Here is a 27,042-nt window from a genome sequence, read left to right as displayed (position 1 = left end):
CATAGTGTGGGGCTACATTTGGAACATCAAGAAAATCCCCCTTGACGCCTACACAGGAGCCACAAAAGACCAGGACTTTCATTTCCTCATAAAGAAATGTTGCCTCTCATCTCTACAGTGCACAGTACAGCTGGGGAGGGGTGGAGTTCTTGCTGAAATAGCTCTGCCAGGTGTAGGCCATGTCGATACCCACAATTTTTCTCAGCTGAAGTGAAACTTTGATTTTTTCTACCATCATTTCTTGGGCAGAAATTCTCAAACACACGAGCAGATAAATATCACAGAAAATTACAGCAAGGCCATAGCAGATTATGTCTAGACCACACTAGGCCCAGTGTGTGAAGATTCAGAGCACTGATAGTGCTTTTCTGAGTAATAATATCTTCCAAACACTGCACAGGCATCTATTGGAAACCATTCTGGTGGAATGGAATTGGTAGTTAGTCACATACAACAGACACTGATATCTATATTAAAAAAATTCCACAAACTCATTTATTCAACAAAGATTAAATAATTAAGAGTAACATACCACTACTGTACTAAGTGGAGATCCTGCAGGAGTAGTAGTATATGTACTAGTTAAAGAAAGGTCTAAATCCATAGTTGGTGGATCTCCGAGAGGTGGCAGAGAAGACAGACTGTGAGACATCTCCATGTCAGCCATTGAGAAGAAAACCTCTTCCTCTGAAGGAAAAAGAAAGAAGCTCTGATATGGATTGTTTGAAATGACAAAAATTAATAGAGCATTCAAAAGCCAATACCTATACAATCTCATACCTATACAATCTCATGTACTGTAGATTATTGTCAAGAGACACAATGGTCCTTGACCTCCTTCACACCTCTTAATTCCAGGTATGTAGGCTTTAAATGTCAAATAACGACAAAGAGAAAACGAGAGGAGCACCGTTGGTGCAACCCATCTAAGGACAGGGTTCACGAAGACAATCCACTTATAGCTGCTGACCCAGCAGCAGAAGGCCAGTTGTTTGGGGCATAATAGCAAGCAGACTGAAGGCCATTAAAAAAGTGTCTGGACCTCTCTCAAAGCTGCATATTTCACCATGGTACATTTCCACTGATCTGATGATATGCCTGCATCCTAGGATGCTCATTGTTGCTCACCACGACTTGAAGGAGTTCTGGCTGCCTCGGTCTCATAAAAACTCGGATCAGACTGTGCTCCTGCTGGCAAAGTGTCTTTTCTTAAGTAGCGCTTAAGCTCCATTTGGATCCGATACTCGTCTTCTTGTTGCATTGGTCGATTTTTCCTGTCCTTATTAGACAATTCCATCCTACTGGGATTTTCTGTTGCCAAAGAACAGGATATGGAGACTTGAATTCCAATTGAATTCCCAGAGAAAACCAACATCCCTCCACCATACAACTGTGTGGCAACTTCTGAACTAATGAACTCTCTCTTGCTTTGGCTTCAGTAATTATCTGACTATCGCAGCTAACCTCTGGAATTAAGCTGCTTGCAGAACCGGATATTACCAGCATTTCCAATACTAAACAGTAGCGTTTTAAGCTTTTAGTATGTTTTTTTTTAACCTATGGGCTGACAGATTCTTTCCTAGTATAGTCCTTTATCTAGATTTTAACTGAAATGCTAGTAAAAGGCTTACAATCTCAGGTACAACCCAGCCAAAATCAAGTACTTAGTTTCACTGACTTTAACAGGAGAGATTTAGACAAAAAAATTAATCCCCCTCCACATCTGAATAAATAGAACAATTAAAAGTGACTAAATTGAAACCCTCATGTCAAAAACAGTTTAGACAACTATGCAAGGCTTATAAGACAACAGTCTTTTCCTATGACCAAAGCAGACAATGCAGTTTCTACTTGCCTGGTCCAGCAATAGCTGCTAGCAGGTCCAACAGAAGATGTACCTGCCTGGGCGACAGGAACAGGTGTATGGAATCTATCTGTCCATCTACATCCAACTTGAAAAAACAAAGTGTATGAAATAAAAGATTTTTTTTTTCAGTTATCAGATTTTGCACAGGTTATTCAATGAACCACAACAGATATTTCTTCTCTCGTTTAAATTCCTTGTTCTACGGGGCCCGGTACAAATGTCAGAGTCAGCCAAACTATACACTCATCACAAGATGTCATCTTTGGTCTCATCACTGCACATAGGCTTGGATGTGTCTGCAATGCCTGATTTGGAATCCCTGCAATGGACATCTTCCGCTCAAACTGCAGAACAGTGTGGACTTCTGGGCCTGGGCAATCAGACTTTTCTGTTAAACATACTATTGAAATTTCATCATTAAATTCAATTCCTGAGTGACACCACCTTCCCTGACCCACATTTACAATGTTAGTAATACCACAAGCTGATTCACACAACAGATTTCTCACCCAGGCAAGCAATCCCATCATTCCCAGAATATGCACTCATGCGGACAGAAATAATGTATGAAATAAGCAAACGCAAGTAGGACTATCAGCTTCCATTATTGCAATGGCTGAAGGAGGTTGCCTCTAATTACAGAAGCTGTTGCTGACTACATCTATGGCTAAGTCACATCTTGAAATTTTCTATGTAAAGAGTGGGCTGTAGCGGCTCATCCATGTGTGAACATCCATTACACAATGTCTCACGGCAAGCAGTTCCTCAAGTTGTGCAAACATTATAACACAAAATATCCAGTCTATAGTCAAACAGTGGACACCACGGATTACGGGTTGGACCCAAACAACTTTTGCACTGAAGACTCCTCCTTAGCCACCAAAAAATATACACTGGATACCATGAAATATGCATGGACAATGCCCTTGTGGGGTATAGGGTGTAATAAGGAAGAAAAATTGAGAGAATGAGAGAAAAGGCTGGCGGGGTTCATCCCTAGTTGATTATTCTTGACAATTCTTGAAAGCCAACTAACCACCACTTTCAGTACTTAAAAAAAAAAAAAATCCCGCTGGGATCTTTAACAGCAAGTATAGCAGCCTGAATAGCCCAGACTAGCCTGAGCTTGTCACAGCTTGGAAGCTAAGCGGTGTTGACCACAGTTAGTAATTGGATGGGAGACCACCAAGGAAACCCAGAATCACTACGCATAGGCAGGCAATGGCAAACCACCTCTGCTTGTCTCTTGCCTTGAAAATCCCAAGGGGTTGCCACAAGTCAGTTGTGACCTGACGGCACTTAATTATTAAGAATACACCGTATGAAGATGCAAAGGCAAAAACATTTTCTTCTTCCTATTCCTCCTATGCTTTAAAACTGTTCTAACTTTCTCTTCATTTGGGGAGAAATGGCCATATAACAGGCTACCAATATAAGAACTGTATACAGATGTATTCTCGACAGTAGAAGTTCTGCACCTGACTTTCTCCTCTGGCCCTGTACTTTCCCCCTCTCTTTATGGGTTATTCATGACTTCTCCTAGAATGGATGCTACTGTCAACAAATCCTGTTTTTAAAAAGCCTGCCCAGAAGGAGGAGAAAAGCAGCTCTATAAGTAGCCGCCAAATTTCTTTCCGAATTGATTCCCGTTATAAACATCGTGATGATGCCTGCTCCCTAAAGGTGCTACGTATCTTAGAGACACCACTTAGTTCTGCAAGATCAACAATTCCAAAGAGAACTGTTTACATTATCTTTAGATGCTTCTTGCTTTCCGGTCAATGTGCTTGGTGTACCTGTGTTTTGGTTTTCCAGTTTTCATAGGAACACAAAGAGTCAGGATAACTTCATACTGTCCAGTTCAAAACACAAGCAAAGCTTTTTGCTTCATATATTGACACATCAGTAGGTCAAAGGAGAATAAGAACCGCAGCTGAATAAGATGCTCACTTAATTGGTGGAAACAAATTGCTACAGGTCTTGCTGCTACTGAGACTGTCAGATATCAGATTCCCACACTCCTGCTGCCACTGCCTCTTATCTGTCTTGGAAGGAAAGTAGAAGGACGCTCAGGAAATATCCCTAAAGAGTTTTACAAAGTTGCAGTGCTGCCACAAGAAGGCTTCTGCTGAGGGCAGAGGCACCTGGGATGCAAGAGGAGAGATAATTTTGACTGCTCCCTCCTTCTCACTGCAGCCACTTGTTTTGCATGGCTTTTAGTTAGGGGTTTTTAGCTCTGGGTTGGGAAATACCTGGAGATTTGGGGGGGGGCTGCCTAGGGAAGGTGGGGTTTGGGGAGGGGAAGGACCTCAATGGGGTACAATGCCATAGAGTCCACCCTCCAAAGCAGCCATTTTCTCTAGGAGAACTTATTTTGATCTTCTTTACTTTGTTTTAATGATATTGTTCATATGGCCAATTCGGCCCTGAACAATGTCGCACTAAGATCAAAATTTGAAAGGAACTACTTGACTGACTGAGATAGAAACTTGGCAACTGCCAGTGTAATATTAAAATCCACCCCTGCTAAAAGAACCCTCAAATTATCCAATCCACAAACAGATTCCCAGATAAAAGGCTTTATCCATGTGTCTCTAGCTTCGTTGAGCAGGTCGCAATTTTGATCAATTATAATAGCGGGATATCTCCAGGTGCCACCTGGTGGTTGGCCACCCTACTTTTAGTCCGTGTGGGTGCCTCAATCCCCAGAGTCGCCTTTTCCGAACTCACAGGCAGCTGCCGGGGGGAAAGAGGAGGGTGGGCAAGATCCACAGCCACCAGCACATTCTACTGATGCTGGACAAGATTCAACCAGATGTGTTTATTGATTCTCCTCTTCCAGACACAGTAGAACAGCCAGGCTATAATTCAGAAAAGTGCTAGAAGCATCCAGGAAAAGGGGAAGGGGGAGTAAAGTACATTGTGCCTGCAGCAGGCACAATTAGAGTAATTCACAGTAAAGGAAAGAACATAGGTTGTGCCGGGTAGATTTATTCAGGAGGGCTTTTGACACTGCCACATAATTTTTAATTGAGCATGTTAGTTGTTTTATGGATTAAATGTATATTGAGTTAATTTTTTAATGTATTCTTATATGCATGTTGCGTTTATTACTACTATAACCTGCCTTGGCTCCAGTTTGAGAGAAAGGTGTATTAGTCAATGCTCTAAACCAGGGGTGGGGAACCTTTTTTCTGCCAAGGGCTATTTGCATATTTATCACATCATTTGGGGGGGGGGCATACCGGTTGTAGATCCCCCGGCGAAGGGTGGGGGGGTGGGAGGGGAGAGGCTAGGGAGGTTTTTGGGGTGGAAGAAAGGCCATTTATGCATGGGAGGTTTTGCCTTGGATTTGCTGCTCTCTAGATGCACATTTTCCCCATTTGAATTCTCAAAATTCTGCATGGGGGCTTACTGTTGAGTTTTGAGAATTCAGATCGGGAAAATGTGCATCTAGTCTAGATGGCCGGAGGGAGGGAGAGAGAGAGAGAAAAATGGAGGGGGGAGAAAGAAAAGGACAGAGAAAAAGAAAAGGACGGAGGGAGACAGACAAAGAAAGAGACAGAAAAAGAGGGTGAAAGAGAGGGAGAGAAAGGTGTGTGACAGAAAAAAAGAAAAGAGAGAAAAGCCTCCCCCACACACACACACACACGGCGGCCCGCGCAACCCCGCGCAACCGGGCTTCAACCTTCCCGCCTCCCCACCCCCAGATTTGCCTAATCGGCTCCGAGCATCCGCATGGGAGCCGATTAGGGTGGGGTGGGGAGGTGGGAAGGTTGAAGCCCGGTTGTGCGGGGTTGCACACGTCGCTGCAGCGTGCAGGAACGCCGCAGCACACTTAAACCCCTCTTGCCGCTCAGCAGCAGACAGGCAGTGAGAGGGGTTTTTTAAGTGCAGGGGCAGCCTTGGGGGAAGTGTCTTTCTCTCCCCCCCACCCTCCACTTGCTGATTAATATTTTCAGTGGCCCTTGGGAGCTCCAGGGCCCTCCCTGAAACTGTTCCTGAAGCCGCCCTGCTGAGCCATGTTTCTATGGAAGGGCCCTGGAGCTCCCGAGGACCACTAAAAATGTCCTTGCGGGTCGCTTCCGGCCCCTGGGCCGGACGTTCCCAACCCTGCTCTAAAGCAACAGAAAGTTGATTGCTTTGAAAAGTGGAATTGGAGGAGAGTTTCACGGATACTGTGGACAGGCAAAAAGATAAATAAGTGGGTTTTAGATCAGATAAAGCCTGAACTCTCTCTAGAAGCTAAAATGACTGAAGCTAAAATGGCTATCCAACTTTGGTCACATGAGAAGCCGCTCTGAGCCTGGCCTTTGGCTGGGGAGGGCAGGGTATAAATTAAATAAATAAATTCAGACAAGAGTCTCTGGGAAAGACAGTCATTCTAGGAAAAGTTGAAGGCAGCAGGAAAAGAGGAAGACCCAACATGAGATAGATTGGCTCAATCAAGGAAGCCACAGCCCTCAGCTTACAAGACCTGAGCAAGGTTGTTAACGATAGGACATTGTGGAGGTCATTAATTCATAGGGTCTCCATGAGTAGGAAGTGACTTGATGGCATTACACACACACACACAAATTAAAAAATGACTGCAGTTTTTGTCAACAACTACACAATATGAAAGTGTAGGAAACTACAACTAACCTTTGCTCCAGGAAGCACCTCATTCTGCTTTAACGTAAGGCTGAGCTCCATTCTTCCAATCAGCTTACATATTTGTACAGGGTCTGAGGGAGAAACCTCTGGCAAGTTTCTTGCTAATTGCGGGTGTGGCTCATACACAATTTTTGGGTTCCAGCTAGGTGAAAGCTTTGGTTCTGTTGTCTTTAAAATAAATTAGAGGAAAGGGATTAAAAGATATTGTTGGCAAGAACACAAACAGTGCAATCCTAAAAAGAGTTACACCAGTCTAAGCCCATTCATTTCAGTGGGCTTAGACTCTGTAGGTTTGCACTGTGAATATACAACTGTTGTGTATACAAATATAGTATTATACAACAATAATTAAATAGTACTTTCAGCTGCAGAAAACCATGACAATATTTAACATCTAACATAAAGTTATGGAAAATTGGAATGAAGCAATGCAACCTTTTCTAGTACCAAAGGCTTTTTATTTTATTTTTTGCTTTCTAAGTGGACAATAGTTTGACAAAAGGCCACATGGAAGATAAACAAGCTAGAAAATCATCACCAATTTACACACTGTAATATCTTAGTATCTCGTTTTCATGAGCATATTTCACATCATGCTGCACTTGGGAAACTTATCCAGTTATTTACCTGCAATACTTGCAACCTGCCCTCCTTCCAGAAACGGACAGTACCAGGTGACCCTCCCAACAACTCCCTAAGGTAAGCTGAAAGACAGTTATATTGCTAATCTTCATAAATGAATTTAACTCTTCAAAGCCAAAAGCCAATATATGTTGTACACATCACCCAATTTGGCTCTCATTCCATCTACCACAGCAGACATGGAAGAAAACTTGAATAAAAAAAATAAGTAGCTATAGGATCAGGGGCCAATGAAGCAGGAAAATGTTGCTATACCATGCATAAATGCATGGCGATAGCCTACTCCACAGCAAAATATGGTGTAGACCCAATAAACTATACACATGTGTATATTAAGATTTAACATATTTTTACCAACTGTGTAGTTGAACACACTGGAGAGGATTTTGAGGATGCAGGAAATTCATCCCAGAAGAGAGAAACACCTGAGAGCTGAAGTAATTTGTGAGCAAAAGCTGTGGGTTGATGCACATTGATTCCAGAGCATTCATCAGCAGTTTCATCACAGTACATTGTTCTGGAAGAGCAGGAAAAAGTTATGAAATAAGGACAGGCCACAGAAAAGACCACTGAGAATTCATGCAAAAAAATAAAAATAAAGAGCTGCCTCAGTGTGTCATTATAGGGATGAGCAAACAACCTAAACTTTAAAAATTAGGTTTAAATTTCAAAATCTCTGCAGGGCAATTCAAGGCATGCCCTCCCCCCCCATAAGCACGCTTTGCTGTCTGCTTAAATGCCCCAATCAGAACTGTCAGCCAGCAAGAAGCACCTTCGGGTAGACACAAGTGCTAGAAGTGGATGCCTCTCATTTTGCCGAGCTAAAGACTGATTCTGTATTGTTATTTCTTCATATGGGGTGCCCTTTCTGGATCAAGAAAAGAGATCTATGACAACTGCTGAATATTTATCAACTTTTTCTCATTTGTGAGATGAATTTGAAATTCTAGGTCTTGAACTTCTAACCACTGATGCCTCTTCAGAGATCTTATGATGAATAACGATCCAAATAATTGAACAGAACAGCTTTAAATGGAAAGTTAATTTGAAACAGCAAATAAAAGGCCGAGACCACAAACACTTGGCATTCAAAGCTCTGCTAAGTGATTGCTGAGGTAGAAAAATGTGTGTATGCACTGAGTAATTAGGGATGGACAGAATCAAGGGCTTGTACTCAGGGGAAACCGATCAGTTTCTGACTTCTGTCCAGATTTTACCATCATTACAGGCTGAACAAAGGCCTCAGGTGCCAGTTGAAGCAGGAAAGCTCTACTATGCTAAGCAGGCACAGGAGAATTCTGTGCATATGGAGTCTGTCCTACAATATCAGTAAAGATTCAGGTTCTGTAGAGCAACTCCCATCCTTTTCCTCCTGAAAAATCCTAAAGCCTGGAGTATTCAATACAGGCAGATCTCATTCAAGTTGCTTTGGAAACCATCCATTTCCGTAGTGTAAATCCTTGCGTATTAATGCAAGAAAAAAAAAAGACCTTTGCTTTAAATTTTAAAAAATGCTACTTACTTCTCAATATGAATTTCAAGTGCTGTTCCACTTTTAGAATTATCTGGCACGTGTTCAATTCTCAGAACAGTTTCTAAGAAGGTTACTTTCACTCTTCTTAAAACTATAGGGAAAGAAACCAGAGTTAGAGTCTCATACAAAAAATAATAGAATACATGATATTGCAAAATATTGTCGAAGGCTTTCACGGTCAGAGTTCATTGGTTCTTGTAGGTTATCCGGGCTGTGTAACCGTGGTCTTGGAATTTTCTTTCCTGACGTTTCGCCAGCAACTGTGGCAGGCATCTTCAGAGTAGTAACAACAGAGTAGTAACAGAGTAGTGTTACTACTCTGAAGATGCCTGCCACAGTTGCTGGCGAAACGTCAGGAAAGAAAATTCCAAGACCACGGTTACACAGCCCGGATAACCTACAAGAACATGATATTGCATTCAGTTATTCAAATATTTATATCCACCAAATTCAGTAAAATGTCTATTTGGTTTAAGAAGAAATAACATTTTTAAAGAACTAAAATTGCGATAATACTAGGATTTCAACACTAAGAATACAGACCTTGGATGCTACAAAGTCCAAAAAGGAGACTGTTACACAGTCCAATAAGCCTCTCACCCTATCTAGGGGCCTACACATAGATCGCTCAACAGCAGATATGTAGAAGAGAATGCTGGTATCTGCGCCCACTGTAACAATCCAGCCCTACCACACCTCTACAGAGCAGAAACTATTTGAGGAGCAGGGCAATTAGGAGGAGTTGTTCTATGAGGCATGCATACATGCCTCTCTCTGTACCTAGGGAGGAAAAGGGGACTCATTGGGCCTTATATCAAGTCCCTTCAAAATCAGCAGTACTCATACCAAACTGGATTGTGCCCCAATTTTTACCAAGAAAGGTAATTTTTTAAAAACCAACAACTATTAATTCCTTGTAACTTGAATGAGTTTTGTATAATGACATTAAATAATTTCTTGATGTGTTGACCAGCTTAAATGATAGTCCTTATAGTAACCCAACTGCAAAGCTACTTTAACTTAGCAAAACATAACCCAATAGACTGCTGCTTAAATACCTGTTTCAATTGTTTCAGCAAACTTCTCAAGTCCTTCAAACGGCTGGGACCCTTCTCCTTGCTCATCTGTCAGCTTCTGGCTGAGACATTCTTTTGCAAGTTGCATACTGCTGGTCATAAAGCTCGACCAGTACATCGGCTCTGAACCAGAAGCTGTAAAACAGGAGAAATATAATGCTCAGCCATTAACAGGCTTCAGCTGGTGAATGATCAAATCCAAGGTGCATCCACGCAGGCTTTCAATACAATAATAAGACTCTAAAAGGATAGTTCCTAATTTACAAACATGATCATAAATATATGTAAATGACCAATAGACAGCCAAATGCGTTTCGGCCTATAGGGCCTTCTTCCATGGTCATACATACATTTCCATATTTTAGAAACACATAAGAACATAAGAAAGGCCCTGCTGGATCAGACCAAGGCCCATCAAGTCCAGCAGTCTGTTCACACATTGGCTGAAATACATATAAACACATCCTGAAATACATATAAAGGTATGCTGAAAAGTAATTGTCTTATATATTGTGCAGCGTTTGGTTGTCTATTGGTCATCTACATATATTTATGATCATTAACCATGTTTGTAAATTAGCAACTATCTTTTTAGAGTCTTAATTGATCAGCCTAATTTTGGGCCCTAGTGTTTTTAATTGTGTGTACACTATATAATAAACAATATCAGTATTATGCATAAATTTTCAGCTCAACTTGTTAAGGTTCAGTTTTTCCCCTTTGTTAATTCCATTTCCATACAATAAATCAGAAGTACAACTTCTACGTATGAGCATGACAGACTTTCTGGTATTCTGAGTACAGAGTAGCAGATGGGAGACCCCTCCCCAAATGGGTTTCCTTCCACATCAGTTTCAGCAGCAGAATTTCACACAGCCAGATGATCAAGTGCTGGTTTCATGCCTGCCATTGATTTCATCAGTTTCTGCCACATACACTTTCTAGACAATATCCCAAGATGTGGCATCCAAAGTTTAGGAACCAACCATTGTGGGGTGAGACGGAGTGATGTGGAAGACTGTGGGTACAGACCTGGCTTGAGCTTGCAGTATGTGGTCACAGCACATGCTGCAAACCTATTCAAAAGCACTGAAACACATGTGTGGATTGTGTGAATGAGCCACCCTGATGTAATTTTAATAGGAGTACATGTAGTAAACATAAAGCAGTTGATTTCAATTATATTGGAAACCTCTAAGTAAAGGTGGGCTTTCCTCACTGGTACAAATGTACCTTGAGCAGGCTCATTCATGCCTGTGAATGAAAAGCAGGATTTGGCTTCAGGTATGTTCACATGGTGCATCAAGTCAACATGATTATACAGTGTTATACCAAATGTACTCTTTCTGTATTTCCTGGGTGCTGGTTGTGGATCCAGGCATGCAGTTCAAGCTAGAGAAGCAAAGCACCAACACAAGCAGCGGCATTCTTGGGGACAGATCTGTCTTTTCAAAAACACATAAAATTCCCATCCACAGCACACCCATAAAGTTGGGATGTGGATGTGTGTTCCCACAAGCTCAAGAGACATTGTCTTCATGATGAGACCCAAGTATATTCCTGCAGCTTTGAAAATAAGAGGTGGTAGTGGCTGCATCTGAGTCAAACGATTGCATACCATATCCAAGCAGTGAAATGCATCCACACAAGGACTATCATCTTCCCTCTCCTGAGGATGTCATTGACAAGTAAGATCTTACAAGTAAGTTTTTTTAAATCCAGAAATGTATGGCTGACCCTGCAGAATACATTCACAGCAGAATGCCCCAAGTATCCTATCCATCAAAAACCAAGCAGACACTTGGCAACATTTGATTATCGACAAAAATTAATACTTCCATGGCTAAAATTTCTGAAACAATAATTGGTCATGGTAAATTATTATTTTTATTTGCTAGACTTACCTAGACGGGGTCTTGGCTTGAAGACCATCTCTAATCCCTTCACTTCAAGCGCACAGTTTTCTTGAAGCAGAGAGCCCCAGGGAACAGATAGCGAAATTGACTGAATAAACCCCTCAGTAACTTCCAGAGGGGCATCTGCTGACTCCATGATCTCATTAAGACTCTATAAAGTTTTTAAAAAGAAGAAAAAAGAAGAAGCCAACATTAATTTTGTATCCGCATAAGCCATCCATTTTTTTGTAAATGGTTTCTTCCATGTTAAATACCACCAAGACCTGCAATATGAACATCCACTCTAAGTTATCAACAGTATTCCCAGCACCTAAAAATAATATAGTGCTTTTAAAAAAAACAGAAACCTTAAGCTAAAGGAAGATATGGCGGCTGTGGGAAGAGACAGAGAGAAGGAGGGAAGACTCTGAGCAACTACCTTCTAAAGAATGTCTAATCCCCCACTAGGGATGCCAGCTTCTTATCCAGAGCCCCAAAATCTCTGCCTAAAGAAAAATGTGGGTTTTTTCATCCCATAAGCTGAGGCTGGCTCACCCCACCCATCCAGCGGAGCTCCATTGGCTGACAGTAACTTGTATTTGCATGACTCCAAAATCACAAGGATTGGTTCTGAACCCTGAAGGAGAGGCAGGACTCTTGAGGATGATTGTCGCAGAAGGCTTCGGACTTTGCTGAGTGAAGGATACAAGCCTCTGAGTTCCTAACATGCTAAATGTTTCTCCTCTAGCATCTTCCTACTCTACAACACTTCTGTTTGTTCCTGGTACATATGTACATACAAAACTTTATTTAACCTGTTTATAGTCATTATTCAAGACTCAGAACAGGCCTATATTAGTTAACTAGAAATAAGAGTTTAACTTCCTTGGGCATCAATTATTTTTGCAATATGCCAGGAATTTATGAGCGTGCCTGACTGTCAAATGTTCTTCATTATTTCTAAGGATCTATAATGAGTGCTTTTTTCACACAAACCTTTTGTTTGGAGAAATAATTCCTTAGTTTGTTTTATATTAACCAAACCAGTTGTTTCCTACAGTTACCTTGTTTTTAATATATTTGTTTTGAAGTACTTGGACTAACAAGGGGCTTTTGACTACAATAGAAAAGCGAGTTCTGATTCACTAAGGCTTAAGCTGTAATAAACGTTATTAGCCATTAAGGGGCCTTTGCCCTTCTGTTTTATTTTACTTAAGGAAATATCACCATTAACAGACCAGTGGAGAAATGCATAACCATTTTTGAAAGAGTGTTCATAGCGAGAATTATTTTTAAGCAAGTTACCTTACTAGCCAGCCCAAGGTGCCAATGCAAGTAGGAAGCAATTTTGTCCAGCTACTTATTTCCCCCTCATTCTTTTGTGTGTTTTGTTCACAATGGTCCCCTGACATTAGACTGGACTTTTAGGACAAACAGCAGGTTGCTGGAGAAAGAAACTTCTTTCACAAGATCCAATTTGCAGCTACAAGCTATGTTGTTTCCTACAAACCATAGCTTAATACTGGTTTGGAATCCTGATCTGCGAGGAAGCGTACAAGCCACAGTTTTGGATTAGATGGAATGACAGGCTATAGTTTGCTGTGAAAATCTTTCATTAGCTGACCATGTTCAAGCAGAGGAAGAGGCAGTGGTTTGCAAACCAAAAGATGATCCAGGCTGATTCATGTATGGTTTGTCAGTACATCTGAATCATGCCAGTGAAATGGGAGAATGGACAAACCTTAACAACACTTCCCATTCTACCCAGCTTCATACCTGTGTCATAGTGAAGAAAGTACTGCATTTTAATCCAGCATTCTTTTTTAAAAAACCTTCCCTATCTCAGAAACAGCACTGCGTCATTATTCTGAAAGGGTATCATTCTCAGTACATTTTGATATTTTAGAATACTAATACATTAAATAGGAGAAGCAGCAACAGTGGCCTACTCATGAAACGAATATTAAGGACCAGGAATTAGGGTACTGATTAGGCAGGTACTACTGTTTATTAAGCAAAGTGCTGGCATAAACAACACTTCTTGGTTACGGACTAGAATGTTTCAGGTAATGGCAGAAAACCCATTGGTGGCTACTTTGACTGATGATCCCTGCCTAGGTCAAACAATGTGATCACAATGCACTATACACTAATGTCAATATGTATAGGTAGTACATGGGAAAGGGGCAGAGAGAGAAAAGCAAAAAGGACACAAGCCAAGAGGTGCTTTCCTATGTCACAATGAGAACCACCCAGCTAAACCATCACAGCAGACACAGCACAAAGCAGATGTGCAGAGGAAGACCAAAATGCAACAGATGATGTGGAAAACAACCTGTGAGTAGTTTATCCCCTCTGGACCCATATGATGCTATTGAATCCCCCCCCAATCAGGAGTAGCTTCTGGTTCTCTTTCACAACAAGAGATGCACTTCATGAGAATTGTTTCCACCATGCAGAAAACAAGAGGCTTATAAAAAAAGCTAGGCCAAAGTGAGCAATGTGCTTTTTCAAAAAGAGTTATTCATTTTCTGTGTGGATTGGCACAGAAAAGTCAGAATCACTAAAATATCTGGCTCTAGAATAGACTGCTGTGGCTTCTGCTGGAGGCCAATTAAGTAAAAATATTCAATTTTTCTTTGTCTGCTATAAAAGTTGAATTGTTGCCACAGGGCTGCAAGAGGAAAAGGAGGAGGTTTACACTTACAAATTCCTTTTGCATCTGAATAACTGCCCCAAAAATGTTTCCACAAAAGTCCTAATGCTGAGAACTGAGAGTAGTTTCAAGATTCATAGCCAACACACTTAGAACATATGTAAAATAGAACATCAACTATACATAATTAAATTTAAAAAATAAAATAAAAAGAATAGTTTCCTGACATCCTACCATCAGCTCAAGAAAAAAAGATGTGCAATATAAAAATGCAACCAATATAATGGACAATGGTTTGTAAACACCTCCTTTTTTCCTTATATCCTATCTACCTAAATACTGACAGAAACACACCTGACCACTCCAATTCCCAATGGCTTTGACATTAATGCTAGGTTCTCACAGTGTTGAACAGCAGAAACGAACATAAAGGGCTTCCATTCGAAGCAAATTAGAGTGACAGCCACCAACAGTAGGTACCAGCCAGTACAATAATCCCCACTAGCATGCCCTCTGGTGAATGGACGATTTATTTCAAATGAAATATGACAACTTTAAAAAGTCTCAGTAGGTTCAATAGTAGGTTATATGTCAATTTCTCTGATCAGGCTTCTCTTTAGAAACATTGTTTCACATAGAAGTAAAACTTGTCAAGTAAGTTTTGCAATCCACATCTACACATTTATACTCAGAATTAAGGCCCAGGTTCCATGGAGCTCAGTCCCACAGTACTGCAGCATGAGACTGCTGAATCATTAGCAAGTGGGATAGCCATTTTCCTTCTGCCTAAAATTTCTTTTAAAAAACCTGATCTGCATGATATATACAGCAGGTCAACCACCAACTAACTTCAATGGTGATTTTGTCAGAGTCAGTTGGAAAGGATTACATTGCAACTACTTGGATGCAGAGTTTAAAATTTATGACTGAAATTGTTTATAGTTGTTAGTTTTCGGGATACCTGAAACTATACACCCATTGCAGCCCCTGCATTTCATGTTTGGGTGACTCACAGATAAGACTGCTGGAATATAGTCTTCAAGGGCAGGCCCACACAGCATGTTGAGAAACATCAACATTCAAAGCATTACTGCCTGTCTTTCTGCTGGGTGTGGACTGAGACCCTGAGAGGGCAGGGGATGTGGCTCAGTGGTAGAGCATCTGCTTGGCATGCAGAAGGTCCCAGGTTCAGTCCCCGGCATTTCCAGCTAAAGGGACCAGGCAAGTAGGTCATGTGAAAAACCTCTACCTGAGACCCTGGAGAGTCACTGCCGGTCTGAACAGACAATACTGACTTTGATGGACCAAGGGTCTGATTCAGTATAAAGCAGCTTCATGTGTGTTCATGTGAGACTGCATGTAAAATTGCACTCTAGTAATAAAATAACCCATTTAAAGGAATATCTCCTTTTTATATATGCCTATCCTTTAATATCTGCCAGGAAGACCCTGATTGGAGTCCATCACTACTGCATGCAGCATTAGCATGTACCAGGAGCCAAGACTTTGGACGAATAGACCCAAAGGTACAGAATCTTTCAGCAGACTCTATCTGTTCTCTACTTGCTTCAAGAGGCGAGTAAAGACCTTCTTGTTCCACTAGACTTTGGGAGATACAGTTGTCAAGAGAGATAATGGGCCACTGCTTTGGGAACGACTGACCTTCACAGCTTTTATTGCGCTGTGCCTTTAATGGCCAAGCCATTTTTTTAAAAAAAATTCCAACACCACGGTTACACAGACCGGATAACCTACAAGAACCAATGAACTCTGACCGTGAAAGCCTTCGACAATACATTTTTTAAAAGTTTAATAAGTAATCAAACAGACTCTGGCAACTGAAAGGAAGAGCAGTCGCAACGCACGGTGCCTACGCCTGCACCAAAATCAAAACACGGTTCTCTCTCTATTTAAAGACTGAAACTTCGTAGGAGAGAGAGGAGAGAGCCTGAAGGGGAGAGGAGGGAAGCCGCACAAACCTGCCACTTACCCATTTATCCAGGGGCACCTGTGCCAGGGAGCCGGTGCCTTGGTAGAGGTCCAGGGTGAGCTGCTCCAAGCTCAGCTTCTCCTGGAGGAAGTGGCCCAGGTACCTCTGCAGCAGGTACCTGCAGGCCCTTTTCTTGATGGACTCGGAGAAGGGCCAAGGCATGATGGCAAGCGGTGGGTGGGCGCGTGCAGGGCGCACCTGTTACGAAGGGACTGGAACGGGGGGGGGGAAGGAGGCAGGTAGGTAGGAAGGGAAACCGCGGCCCCTCCCACGGGATTTAAAGGGGAAGGCGGCGGGAGGCGAGCAAACAACAGCGGGGCGTCCCTGAGGTGGAGCTGTCAAGAGAGGCAGATGTTGCCCACGGGAAGGGTATGGATTCCGGGGAGGAGGGGCTGGCGGGGCGGGGCCTCCCCTCAGTCAGGGGGGTCCTCCCGGCTCTCAGTCCCCTAATACCGGACGGCAACCGACTCCAGGCCCTCGGGAAACCTTCCCCGCAGGCGGCGCCTCCATTCCCGTCCCCTCTCGTCCTCCTCACGCAACCGCCGCCATCTTCCCTCCGCCCACGCGCGAGCCCCCCCCTCAGCCTCCCCACCAGGGGGCGGGGCTTGGAGGAGGCACGTCAGCCTATCCCGCCCCGCCTCTCTTTCGCCTCAGGATTCGAAGGGCCGTCGCGTGGCCTCCCTTTCCCCCGCCTCCTCCTCACAGCGTAGAAGGGCCGGCGCCGTTGTTGTGCTTGCTTTGGCCCCGCCCTCTTTCGTGACACGCTCGGCAGGACGTCACGCCCACAGGCAAGCGTCGTCATCGTTCTTTTCTGGAACCTAGACGGGGGAGGTGTCGGAAGTCACGTGAGGCGGCCATAGAGATTAGGTGGGAGGGGGGGAAATAGACAAGTGTATCTACAGCTGCGGGTCTTATTGGGATGCAGCCGAAGGAGGGACAGAGCATCGGTGGAGATAGAAAAATAGCGATTATGAGCAGGTCTTTTAGTGAGGCGTCAGCGGGTTTGCGTGTCTGACACAAGTGTTTTTGTTTTAATCCTTTTACCCAGTTTGTTTTCTAGGCTTTCCTGGGGAAAGTGGGTTATAGTTGCTGTAAACAAACAAACAAACGATACCAACACTTGTAAAGAAAACACGCACAACAGTGCAAGGCTGACTTTTTAACCCTTTAACATCTTTTTTAAAAATATTTTTTTTCTTCATTTAATATATCCATAAAAATAATATAATAATAATTATAAAGAGAAAAACAAATAGTATTTCTAATTTAACAATCAAATGACTTACCCCTCTTCCATCTAAAATTAAATTGTATACTCTTTTGCTAATGGAACTAATCCCAATATTATTTTAATTAATCTGTTCTTGTCGTATCCAACATTATTAAATCAATACCCAATATAAAAATTAATACAAAGTATGAATAAGGGATTAGATCACCCCCCTTTAACATCTTAATAGTGCCACATTTTATTGATGGGGGGGAGGGGTTGAAGGTAGGCAATGTGAAAGACCTCTGCCTGAGACCCGCTGCCGGTCCGAGTAGACAATACTGACTTTGATGGACCAAGAGTCTGATTCAGTGTAAGCAGGGCCGTTGCTATCATTAAGGCGAACTAGGCGGTCGCCTAGGGCGCAGACCTCAGCGGGACGCAGAACTGGCCTGAGGGGCACAGTTTTAAACAGATTAGTTTCTTGGAAGAAATGCAACTCACACGTTTTATAGAGTGGCAAGCTGCAGTACTGCAGTCCAAGCTCTGCTCACGACCTGAGTTCGATCCCGACGGGAGTCGGTTTCAGGTAGCCCGGTCAAGGTTGACTCAGCCTTCCATCCTTCTGAGGCAGGTAAAATGAGGACCCAGCTTGCTGGGGGTAAAGGGAAGATGACTGGGGAAGGCACTGGCAAACCACCCCGTAAACAAAGTCTGCCTTGGAAACCTCGGGATGTGACGTCACCCCATGGGTCAGGAATGACCCGGTGCTTGCACAGGGGACCTTTACCTTACCACAACAGTGCTATGGAAAAATAATTGTGCGTGTGTTAAGTGCCGTCAAGTCGCTTCCGACTCATGACGACCCTATGAATGAAAGTCCTCCAAAATGTCCTATCTTTGACAGCCCTGCTCAGATCCTGCAAATTGAAGGCTGTGGCTTCCTTTATTGAGTCAATCCATCTCTTGTTGGGTCTTCCTCTTTTCCTGCTGCCCTCAACTTGTCCTAGCATGACTGTCTTTTCCAGTGACTCTTGTCATCTATGACGTGACCAAAATACGACAGCCTCAGTTTAGTCATTTTAGCTTCTAGGGTCAGTTCAGGCCTGATTTGATCTATAACCCACTGATTTGTTTTTTTTTGGCAGTCCACGGAATCCGTAACCCTCTCCTCCAACACCCCATTTCAAAGGAATCTATTCTCTTCCTATCAGCTTTCTTCACCGTCCAGCTTTCACACCCGTGCATAATAACAGGGCATGAATTAATCTAGTCTGGGTGGCCAGTGACACATCCTTACACTTCCAAAAAAACAAATCAGTGGGTTATACATCAAATCAAGCCTGAACTGACCCTAGAAGCTAAAATGACTAAACTGAGGCTGTCGTATTTTGGTCACGTCATGAGACGACAAGAGTCACTGGAAAAGACAGTCATGCTAGGAAAAGTTGAGGGCAGCAGGAAAAGAGGAAGACCCAACAAGAGATGGATTGACTCAATAAAGGAAGCCACAGCCTTCAATTGGCAAGATCTGAGCAAGGCTGTCAAAGACAGGACATTTTGGAGGACTTTCATTCATAGGGTGGCCATGAGTCGGAAGCGACTTGACGGCACTTAACACACACACACATCAGGCTTTTATTTATTCTACAAGACATCTGTTTTTGAAAACTGGTTAGCAATGGGGGGGGAGAGGCACAAGTAGTGATCCTTCGCCCAGGGCGCAAAAAGGACTGGCACCGGCCCTGAGCGTCATGCAGCTTCACGTGTCGCCCTGTGGCTCGCGCCACGAGGAACCGGAAGGGGCTGCTTGCGAACTTGGTGCGTTCGGACCTGTTCGCGCCTGGCGCCGTCACGTGACGAGGGAGGGAGGGGGCGGAACGTTGGGAGCGAACGCGGGAGCGGCGCCGCCGTCGCTGGCGGAGGGAGGAGGCGAGGTGGGCTGCGAGCCGCCTCTTTGTGCCGCCCGCCTTCCTTCCCCCTGGGCGCGTCGCCGCCTCTCCGACCTGCCTCCGAGGGCCGGGCGGGAACTCTGGGGGCGTCGGGGGGCGACGGAGGCCAGGAATGGACTTTAGGGTAGGTGAGCTCGGGGAGGCGGCGGCAGTGAGGCCTGCTCGGCCTCCCCTTGAAGACCGGGAAAGGGGCCCGGAGGTGGCCTGATGGGCCAAGGGAACGGCTGGGGGAAGGGAAGGGGCCGCAGGGCCGTCTTCAGGCATGGGCGCGCTGGGCAGTGGCCCCGGGGCCCCACCCGCATAGGGGCCCCATGCTAAACCTGTGCATGTTGCGACTTGCTGCCGATGAATAAACAAATACTATAAATATAATAAATATAAATAAATATAAATACTATAAATATAATTCCCGGTGGGTAGCCGTGTTAGTCTGTCTGCAGTAGTAGAAAAGGGCAAGGGTCTAGAGCAGTGGTGCCCAACCTTTTTTGACCAGGGACCACTAGGACTTTTTTGTTCGGTGCAGGGACCCCAAGGTTCAAAATTGAAATTCCGAGAATTTGAAAATAAACTTTAATCATAGCTGTTAGTTAAACGTTAAACTTAGAATAATATTTGAATATGTGTTTTTATAATAGGGAACTTTTAATTGAAAATATTAATTTATTATGGGTTTATAACTTTGTTTCGCGGACCTTAATTTAGTTCTCGTGGACCCCTGGGGGTCCACAGACCCCAGGTTGGGAACCAGTGGTCTAGAAGCACCTTAAAGACTAACCAAAATATTTTCTGGCAGGGTATGAGCTTTCTGAAGAAGTGAGCTGTGGCTCACGAAAGCTCATACCCGGCCAGAAAATATTTTGGTTAGTCTTTAAGGTGCTACTGGACTCTTGCCCTTTTCTACTATCTGTAGAAGATATCTGAAGAAGTGAGCCGTGGCTCCCGAAAGCTCATACCCTACCAGAAAATATTCTTGTTAGTCTTTAAGGTGCTACTGGACCCTTGCCCTTTTCTACTACTGCAGACAGACTAACACGGCTACCCACTGTGAATTATCCTTCTCCTAATACAAAAGGGCAAGAGTCCAGTAGCACCTTAAAGACTAACAAAAAATATTTTCTGGTAGGGTATGAGCGAAAACTCATACCCTACCAGAAAATATTTTTGTTAGTCTTTAAGGTGCTACTGGACTCTTGCCCTTTTCTACTACTATAAATATATGTTATTGGAAAAGGCATATTTAGCATTTGTTTTACTTAACACTTATTTTGCCGGAAGCACCAATAAATATATCTTTAATTTGATCAACCATTGACATTTTTTTACTCCTGTGGGCGGTTGTGTTGGTAGGGTGTACCGCTTTGCCCCAGGGGGCCTATAAGGCTATTAAGACAGCCCTGCACCCAATGGTAGGACTGGAGTCGGGTAGCATTTGGGTGTTTGGTGGGAGATCCAGGTTCGATTTTCCGTTTTGCAGGGAAAGATTGCTCGGTGACCTTGGGCCCCTCGCACTCCCTGGCCCCCGGCCCACCTTCCAGAGTTGCGGTGAGGATAAAACGGAGAAGCGGTGGGGAGAGGCGACGGATGCTGCCTTGAGCTCCTTAGAGGAGAGGTGGGATATAGAGATGGAATAATAGTAGTAGATGGGGCAGGTCAGCTGTCACCCCCCACCGCGTTAGTGGGCAGCCAGACTCTTCCAGTCCTGGTAGGGAGAGATGAATGTGTATTGGCGAAGGTGTCTGGTTACCAACTCATGGGGTGGGGAACACCCTAAGCCAGCTTTTCCATGGTGCGCACGAAACCAGCCGGTGAAGCTGTTAATGGTACCGAGATAAACACTTAGCCACGTGTACGTTTCTGGCGGCTGGTAAAAGGCCCAACTTAGTGACAGGGTTGAAAAACCGGTAGCTGGTGGGAAGGATCATGCAGAAGGTCCCAGGTTCAATCCCCAGCATCTCCAGTTAAAGGGACTAGGCAAGTACATGATGTGAAAGACCTCTCTGCCTGAGACCCTGGAGAGCCGCTGCCTGTCTGAGTCGACAATACTGACTTCGATGGACCAAGGGTCTGATTCAGTATAAGGCAGCTTCACGTGTTCATCAGCTGGATCCTAGTCCTGCTTTGTTCAGCGAGGCTGTCTTTCACTGCCAGGGTGCAATAATAATATCTGAAGAAGGGAGCTGTGGTTTACGAAAGCCCACACCTTGCCATAAATTGTGTTAGTCTTTAAGGCGCTATTGGACTCTTGCTCTTTTCCACTGCCAGGGTGCAATAAGACTCCTTTTTATGGATACAAGGGAGGGTGGCTGGAACAGGATGTCAGTTTTGGGTGCGAGCAAGTGGGCCCTTGGTGGTATTTCTTGCCTTAGAGATGGTGCTGGTAGTTGTCAGGCCATTAATAAGCACAGCCAGAGAAGGCTTGCCTGGTTGGGAGGGGAATGCCTCCTGTCATTTCCTGTTCAAGGAAATGGCTTCAGAAGGGTGGAAACCACTTTCTGTCACATCTGTTTGAGAAGAGGTGGTGGAGGTGTGGAAAAGGGTGTCAGAGCAAAGTTCTGTGGGAGGGTGGGAATGGCTTCTCGCTTTTAAGTCCCATTGCGTGGGAGGAGAAAGGTGGAGTTATAAAATGTCTCAAGTAGGGAGGCCGCTTTGACTGAGGAAGCCGGTGATTCAATTATGAACTGGCGGGTGGTGATGAGTGGGTCCGGCATCACAGCTGGAAGGTTATCGTGTGGAAAATAAGATCCTAGGCTGACATGCAAGTGGGGAAAATAGACAGGTGGTAGAAGGTGTCTGAGCAGAAGGAAGAGGGGGTGACTTGATGTGCACAAAAGAGAGTTGCTACATCAACTTTCTCTGTCAGCGAGTATACCAAAAGCTGTTTGCCTTTTTGGAATAAATCATTTATGCTTTGCAAAGTAATGATGGGCTGAAATTAGAATACGCCTGGCAATTTGGGCTGAAGAGCTGGAGGAGGAGGAAGGGAAGGAAACGGGTCCTGTCAGTCAAAAGCGTAGAATGATATAAGGCAGAAAAACAGTTTGCTTTGAGGTAGCGTGTTGCTGAGGGCAGTTCATGAAATAAATCAGTGGTTCCCAAAGTGGGCAGTACCACCCCCTGGGGGGCGGTGGGATTACCTAGGGGGGCACTAAGAGGCAGGGGGCACGAGAGGTGGGCCCCTTCAACTCTGTTGTTGGATAGAGTAGGGGGTGCTGGGGTTGAGTTTGTGGAACCAAGGGGACAGTGGCCTGAAAAGTTTGGGAACCACTGTATTAGATTAATAACAGAACCATCATGTTTGAAGTCACAGCTTGTCTTTTTATTGTAAGTATGCCCCCATTTGGGGAAAAAATCAGTTAGTCTTTGGGGGCCTTTTTGCCTAATAATGAGAAATATCCGCCCTCCCTGTGAACATTATTTAACATACTTAATCCCTGTTACTTGTTTGGCTGCTTGTTTTTACATGTGATTCACCTTGTGCCTCTGCTCATTTTGTTTGGACCGGTGCTTTTTTTGCTGCATAAACTGTTCCCAGTTTATTACAATCAGGCTTTGAGTGGCATCCTAGACAGCTATCCTGAAATTTTTACAAACCCTTTTTATATGCGTATTGAATTACTTTATGCTGTGAACTAAATGGTACTGTTTATACAGTTCTTACACGGTAAGTGTTAATTCGTATCTTGATATAAATATTCATAGTTGGGATTTCTAGTCTTTACACTTCTGGGTCCCAGACACCTTGTGGAATACCTTCCCCATATATCCCCATTGGAGTGTTGGATCATATGGGGAAATCCATATTGAAGCATCGTTGTTGCTGTCTGCTATGAGATCTTTTCAGCTGCCGGGAATAGAGCCTTTTCTGTGGTTGCAGTTGTACTTTGGACTGCCCTCCTCTCCACTTGAGATCCAAGAGAGCCACTCAATTGATTTTTTTTTTAATGGTGAATGAGAACGCTGTCTTCCACCAAGTATTCTGTGGTTTTGGAGTTTGCTGATTTTAGCATTTTGTTGCTGTCTATAATATTAATTTCTGAGACTTGTATTATTTAATTTTAAGGCAATTTTAATTGTGATATATCTTGTCGAATGTCATTTTGAAGAAATCATTGCAAAAAGCTAAGGGATAAGTATAGATACTAATCAAAATACAAATCAGTCGGATGCAACAATAGCATTGCCCTTTCAAAACTGGGAGTTCATAGAGCTGATAAATATTTGTCAAGTGGGTCATGTTTTAAAATGATAGAAGTACTGTTGCTTTCGGTGCATTTTTGGCCTCCAGAATCCCATCATCTTCACATCTTTCATCCCTGTATTAGTCTTTTTAATTTAAATTGTCCAATAAATTACTTCTTAATAGCACATTGTATTTTAATCCTTTGTGCATTGCCTTGCTAAAATTAATGTTAAAATTGAACATTTTTAACAATTGGTGAGTCCACACATTATTACCTGTAGCTGTGAACAATCCTTGTATGTTTTGAATATATATATTTGGGAGGTTATTAACGTGTGCATTTTTTATTTTTAAATTATGCTGTGTTGTGTACAGAATGGAGACTGAGGACAAGCCTATGGAACTCGCCAATAACACAGAGGCGGAAGACGATTCTGAAGGAACAGATGTGAAAGACATGAGACTAGAAGCAGAAGCTGTGGTTAATGATGTGTTGTTTGCTGTAAGGAACATGTTTGTCTCTAAAAGCCTTCCATGTGCCGAGGACATGGTATATATTAATGTGGAAACCAGGGAAAGGAACACGTACTGCCTGGAGCTCACAGAAGCAGGACTTCGGGTAATTGTTCCTTTTGTGATGTATCTTCATAAAGAAAATGTTAGCTGTAGAATCGTTACATCCCATTCCTGAGCCCTGCAGCAGCCGGAAACGGCGTGACCCGAGGCGCCACCACAGCGCCTCCAAAGAGGTTTCACGACTGCTGGGAGGCAAAAAGATCCCTTTTAAAAATTAAAAATGCAAAAATGGGGGAAATTGCCCCGTTGAAAACAGCAGTGCTGTGCTAACAAAATGCTGGTGCAGCACCGCTATTGTGGAAGGGGGCGTTCTCTGCCTGGAAGGGGTTAGGAAGCTGCCTACCGACAGTGCCACCCCCCAGAACGCCCCGGGAACTCCCAGGATGCCGGCGTGAGGACTTGCGCTGGCAGGACACCAGCAGGAAGCCTAGCCGGCATCCTAGGGCTGCTCTGCCACGGCAGTCCTGGGGGGCCGACGCAAGTGGCACTACGCTGGTGACCGTGCCAGTTTGGATGGTGCAAGTGGCACAGACGCCAGCGTAGGGGGTCTGAGCTCCTCCTAAGCCCATTCGGCCCCCAGGCTCAGGAATGGGCTGTTAGTAATGTAAATTGTTACAGAAGTACTGTTCAAGATTTTGAGAACAGTTTCTTATTTTACCTATGTTTATGAGATGCTTAAGAAAAGATGTTTGCATTTATTACAGTAGATGAATTGGCCAGCTCTGCACTAAGTCAACTTGACATTCTTCTCTATTGTGCTTTTGCTGGTGCAAGGTATATTTCAACAACCATTCTCCATTATTGTGGCTTCCTCTGTTTTAAATGAATACTGTTTTGAAGAATTCAGTCTTTGATAAATCCCTCTGAACTTTAAGTAGGGAGAGCCTTTTAGTGTCAGGGGCTTCTGTGTTTCTAAGAGTTAGGAAGCTGTTGAAGCTAATTTGTCATGATGCAGTACACCAAGGGGGTTGGAAAAGCTGCATCTGCCAAAATTACCATATCTGCACAACTACTGAAAGATTGGCACCCATGATTTAAGAAAACCAAGGTGCCGTGCATCCTTGGTGATCCACAACTTTATAACTATTAAATGACATACCTTTTAATATCACATACACATCCTAGTACCCTAAAGCAGGGCTTCTTGAACTTTTTCCACCCGTAACCCCTTTTCGCTCGAGAAATTTTCACGCGACCCTGGGTATATAGGTATATAAAATAGGTACCTGATAATAAATCATAAATAAATTTATTTTAAAACAATTCTTTGGTATACATATACGTTTTTCGTGACCCCCACATTCAGTTACGCGACCCTATGTGGGGTCGCGACCCACAGTTTGAGAAGCTTTGCCCTAAAGCACAGTATAAAGATCATGCTTTTAAAAAAAAAAAAAAAGGGATATTGATGGTCAACTGCTACATAATGGATAATACATTAGACCTTTAGTTGGCATATATAATTGATACATTGTTATTGCTAAATATATTGTCCAATGTTTGCTGGCAGTATCCTTACTGCATGCTTAGCGTGACAATTATCACCAGAATGCTCCATCAGCCATCTTTGTACAGCTACTGTAACTTGGACATCTGAAAAATAAGGCTCCGAAGAATGGCTTCTGGGTCTAGAACTTCTAGATTATACACTGTTTCTCCTTTTAGGCGTGTAGGCAGATGGCTCATTAGACAGGCTAATTTTGCTGCAGCTGGCATACCTTCTGGATACCTTCTTCAGTTCTGAAATGTTACTTACTTTTTTTTTTTTTGCAGGTGGTTGGTTATGCTTTTGACCAGGTGGATGACAGTGTACAAAATTCCTACCATGAGACTGTCTACTCTTTGTTGGACTCTGTTAGCCCAGCGTATAGGGAAGCTTTTGGAAATGCTCTGCTTCAAAGACTGGAAGCCTTGAACAAGGACGGGTAGTCATGATTGAATCTGCAATCAAAAATGGGTTTTAGCAAAGAGTTACTGCTGCTCTGAATTCTAAATAAGTTGTAGTCCTGGTGGCAAAGAAAGTAATTTCCATTGCTCGTATTCTTTGCTTTCAAAATTCCTTGGTTGCTTCAAGACTTGGCAGTGGCATCAATTCGTAAACTATATGATTATTCCTATTGTTCTGAGTAAATTTCCCAGTTGTTTAACATAAAGTGGTAATATATACAGTTTCTGGCCTGGTTTAACTTTTCTTCAGATTATCTGGAAAGTGACTGAATGTTCTATAATTTTTGGTCTCTGCAATGTGGTATTAACCCAAAGCTTACTTTTAACAATAACGTAAGTGGGAATCGGTTCTTCCAGCAATTTTAAGATTTGCACAATAACGTGTGGCTGCATTTAGAAACTCTAGCTTTCCTTTATCAAAAATAACAGTTATTGTAGCTAAACCTCATAAAATGAAACATTTGTTCAGCTCAATTTCTTGTGCTGTGTAGGGGCCTAGAAATTGTCTAGTTACTCATTAGAAAAAGATTACTGTACATTTAAATAAGTAATTTAAGATTTACTTATAATTCCACATACATGTTAAGTCTAATACTTTTTGGTGACTGAATGGCTAGATGCATTATTTGGTGTATCCTGTAGCATTTAGCAAGCTTCAGATACTTAACAAAGGATGAACTGTTGGCATAATGAATGTATTCATCAACTAAAATGCAAATTAGATAAGCACAGAGATGAGGAATTAAAAGGCTGCATTCTTCATAAAGATTATCCTGCATTGCTTTGGTAAAGTATTCATGTAGTATAAAATATGTTATTTATAATTGCTGTATTTACTTGATGCACAATATCTCTAAAAGT

The 27,042-nt window shown here is 43.1% G+C and overlaps 2 protein-coding genes across 2 annotated transcripts in view; one reads left to right on the top strand and one right to left on the bottom strand.

Annotated features, from left to right (window-relative positions):
• ATG2B (autophagy related 2B) overlaps nucleotides 1-16,478 on the bottom strand; it is a 52,176-nt gene extending 35,698 nt beyond the window's left edge. The window contains exons 1-9 of the mRNA XM_056851110.1: nucleotides 16,317-16,478; nucleotides 11,680-11,842; nucleotides 9,758-9,910; nucleotides 8,688-8,790; nucleotides 7,520-7,682; nucleotides 6,512-6,691; nucleotides 1,856-1,952; nucleotides 1,129-1,311; nucleotides 533-687 (exon numbers count right to left, since the gene is read on the bottom strand). Coding sequence (XP_056707088.1) covers nucleotides 533-687; nucleotides 1,129-1,311; nucleotides 1,856-1,952; nucleotides 6,512-6,691; nucleotides 7,520-7,682; nucleotides 8,688-8,790; nucleotides 9,758-9,910; nucleotides 11,680-11,842; nucleotides 16,317-16,478 — 1,359 coding nt within the window. The remainder of the gene's footprint in view (nucleotides 1-532; nucleotides 688-1,128; nucleotides 1,312-1,855; nucleotides 1,953-6,511; nucleotides 6,692-7,519; nucleotides 7,683-8,687; nucleotides 8,791-9,757; nucleotides 9,911-11,679; nucleotides 11,843-16,316) is intronic.
• Nucleotides 16,479-24,033: 7,555 nt separating this feature from the next.
• Nucleotides 24,034-26,211, top strand: GSKIP (GSK3B interacting protein). The gene is made up of 2 exons (XM_056851109.1): nucleotides 24,034-24,277; nucleotides 26,008-26,211. Exons 1-2 carry the CDS (start codon nucleotides 24,035-24,037, stop codon nucleotides 26,161-26,163), a joined length of 399 nt encoding a protein of 132 aa, XP_056707087.1. The 5' UTR covers nucleotide 24,034; the 3' UTR covers nucleotides 26,164-26,211.
• Nucleotides 26,212-27,042: the final 831 nt, after the last annotated feature.

The sequence above is a fragment of the Euleptes europaea genome, chromosome 6, assembly GCF_029931775.1.
Source record: "Euleptes europaea isolate rEulEur1 chromosome 6, rEulEur1.hap1, whole genome shotgun sequence".
Taxonomy (NCBI): Eukaryota; Metazoa; Chordata; class Lepidosauria; order Squamata; family Sphaerodactylidae; genus Euleptes; species Euleptes europaea.
The sequence above is the reverse complement of the archived record's forward strand: the minus strand, read 5'-3'. Positions and strand labels throughout refer to the sequence as shown.

Excerpts from the sequence above, each read along its gene's own strand:
- GSKIP (XM_056851109.1), top strand. The coding sequence starts at position 24,035 with ATGGAGACTGAGGACAAGCCTATGGAACTCGCCAATAACACAGAGGCG. Across the intron at positions 24,278-26,007 it reads TCACAGAAGCAGGACTTCGG|GTGGTTGGTTATGCTTTTGA; the intron begins GTAATTGTTCCT and ends TTTTTTTTGCAG.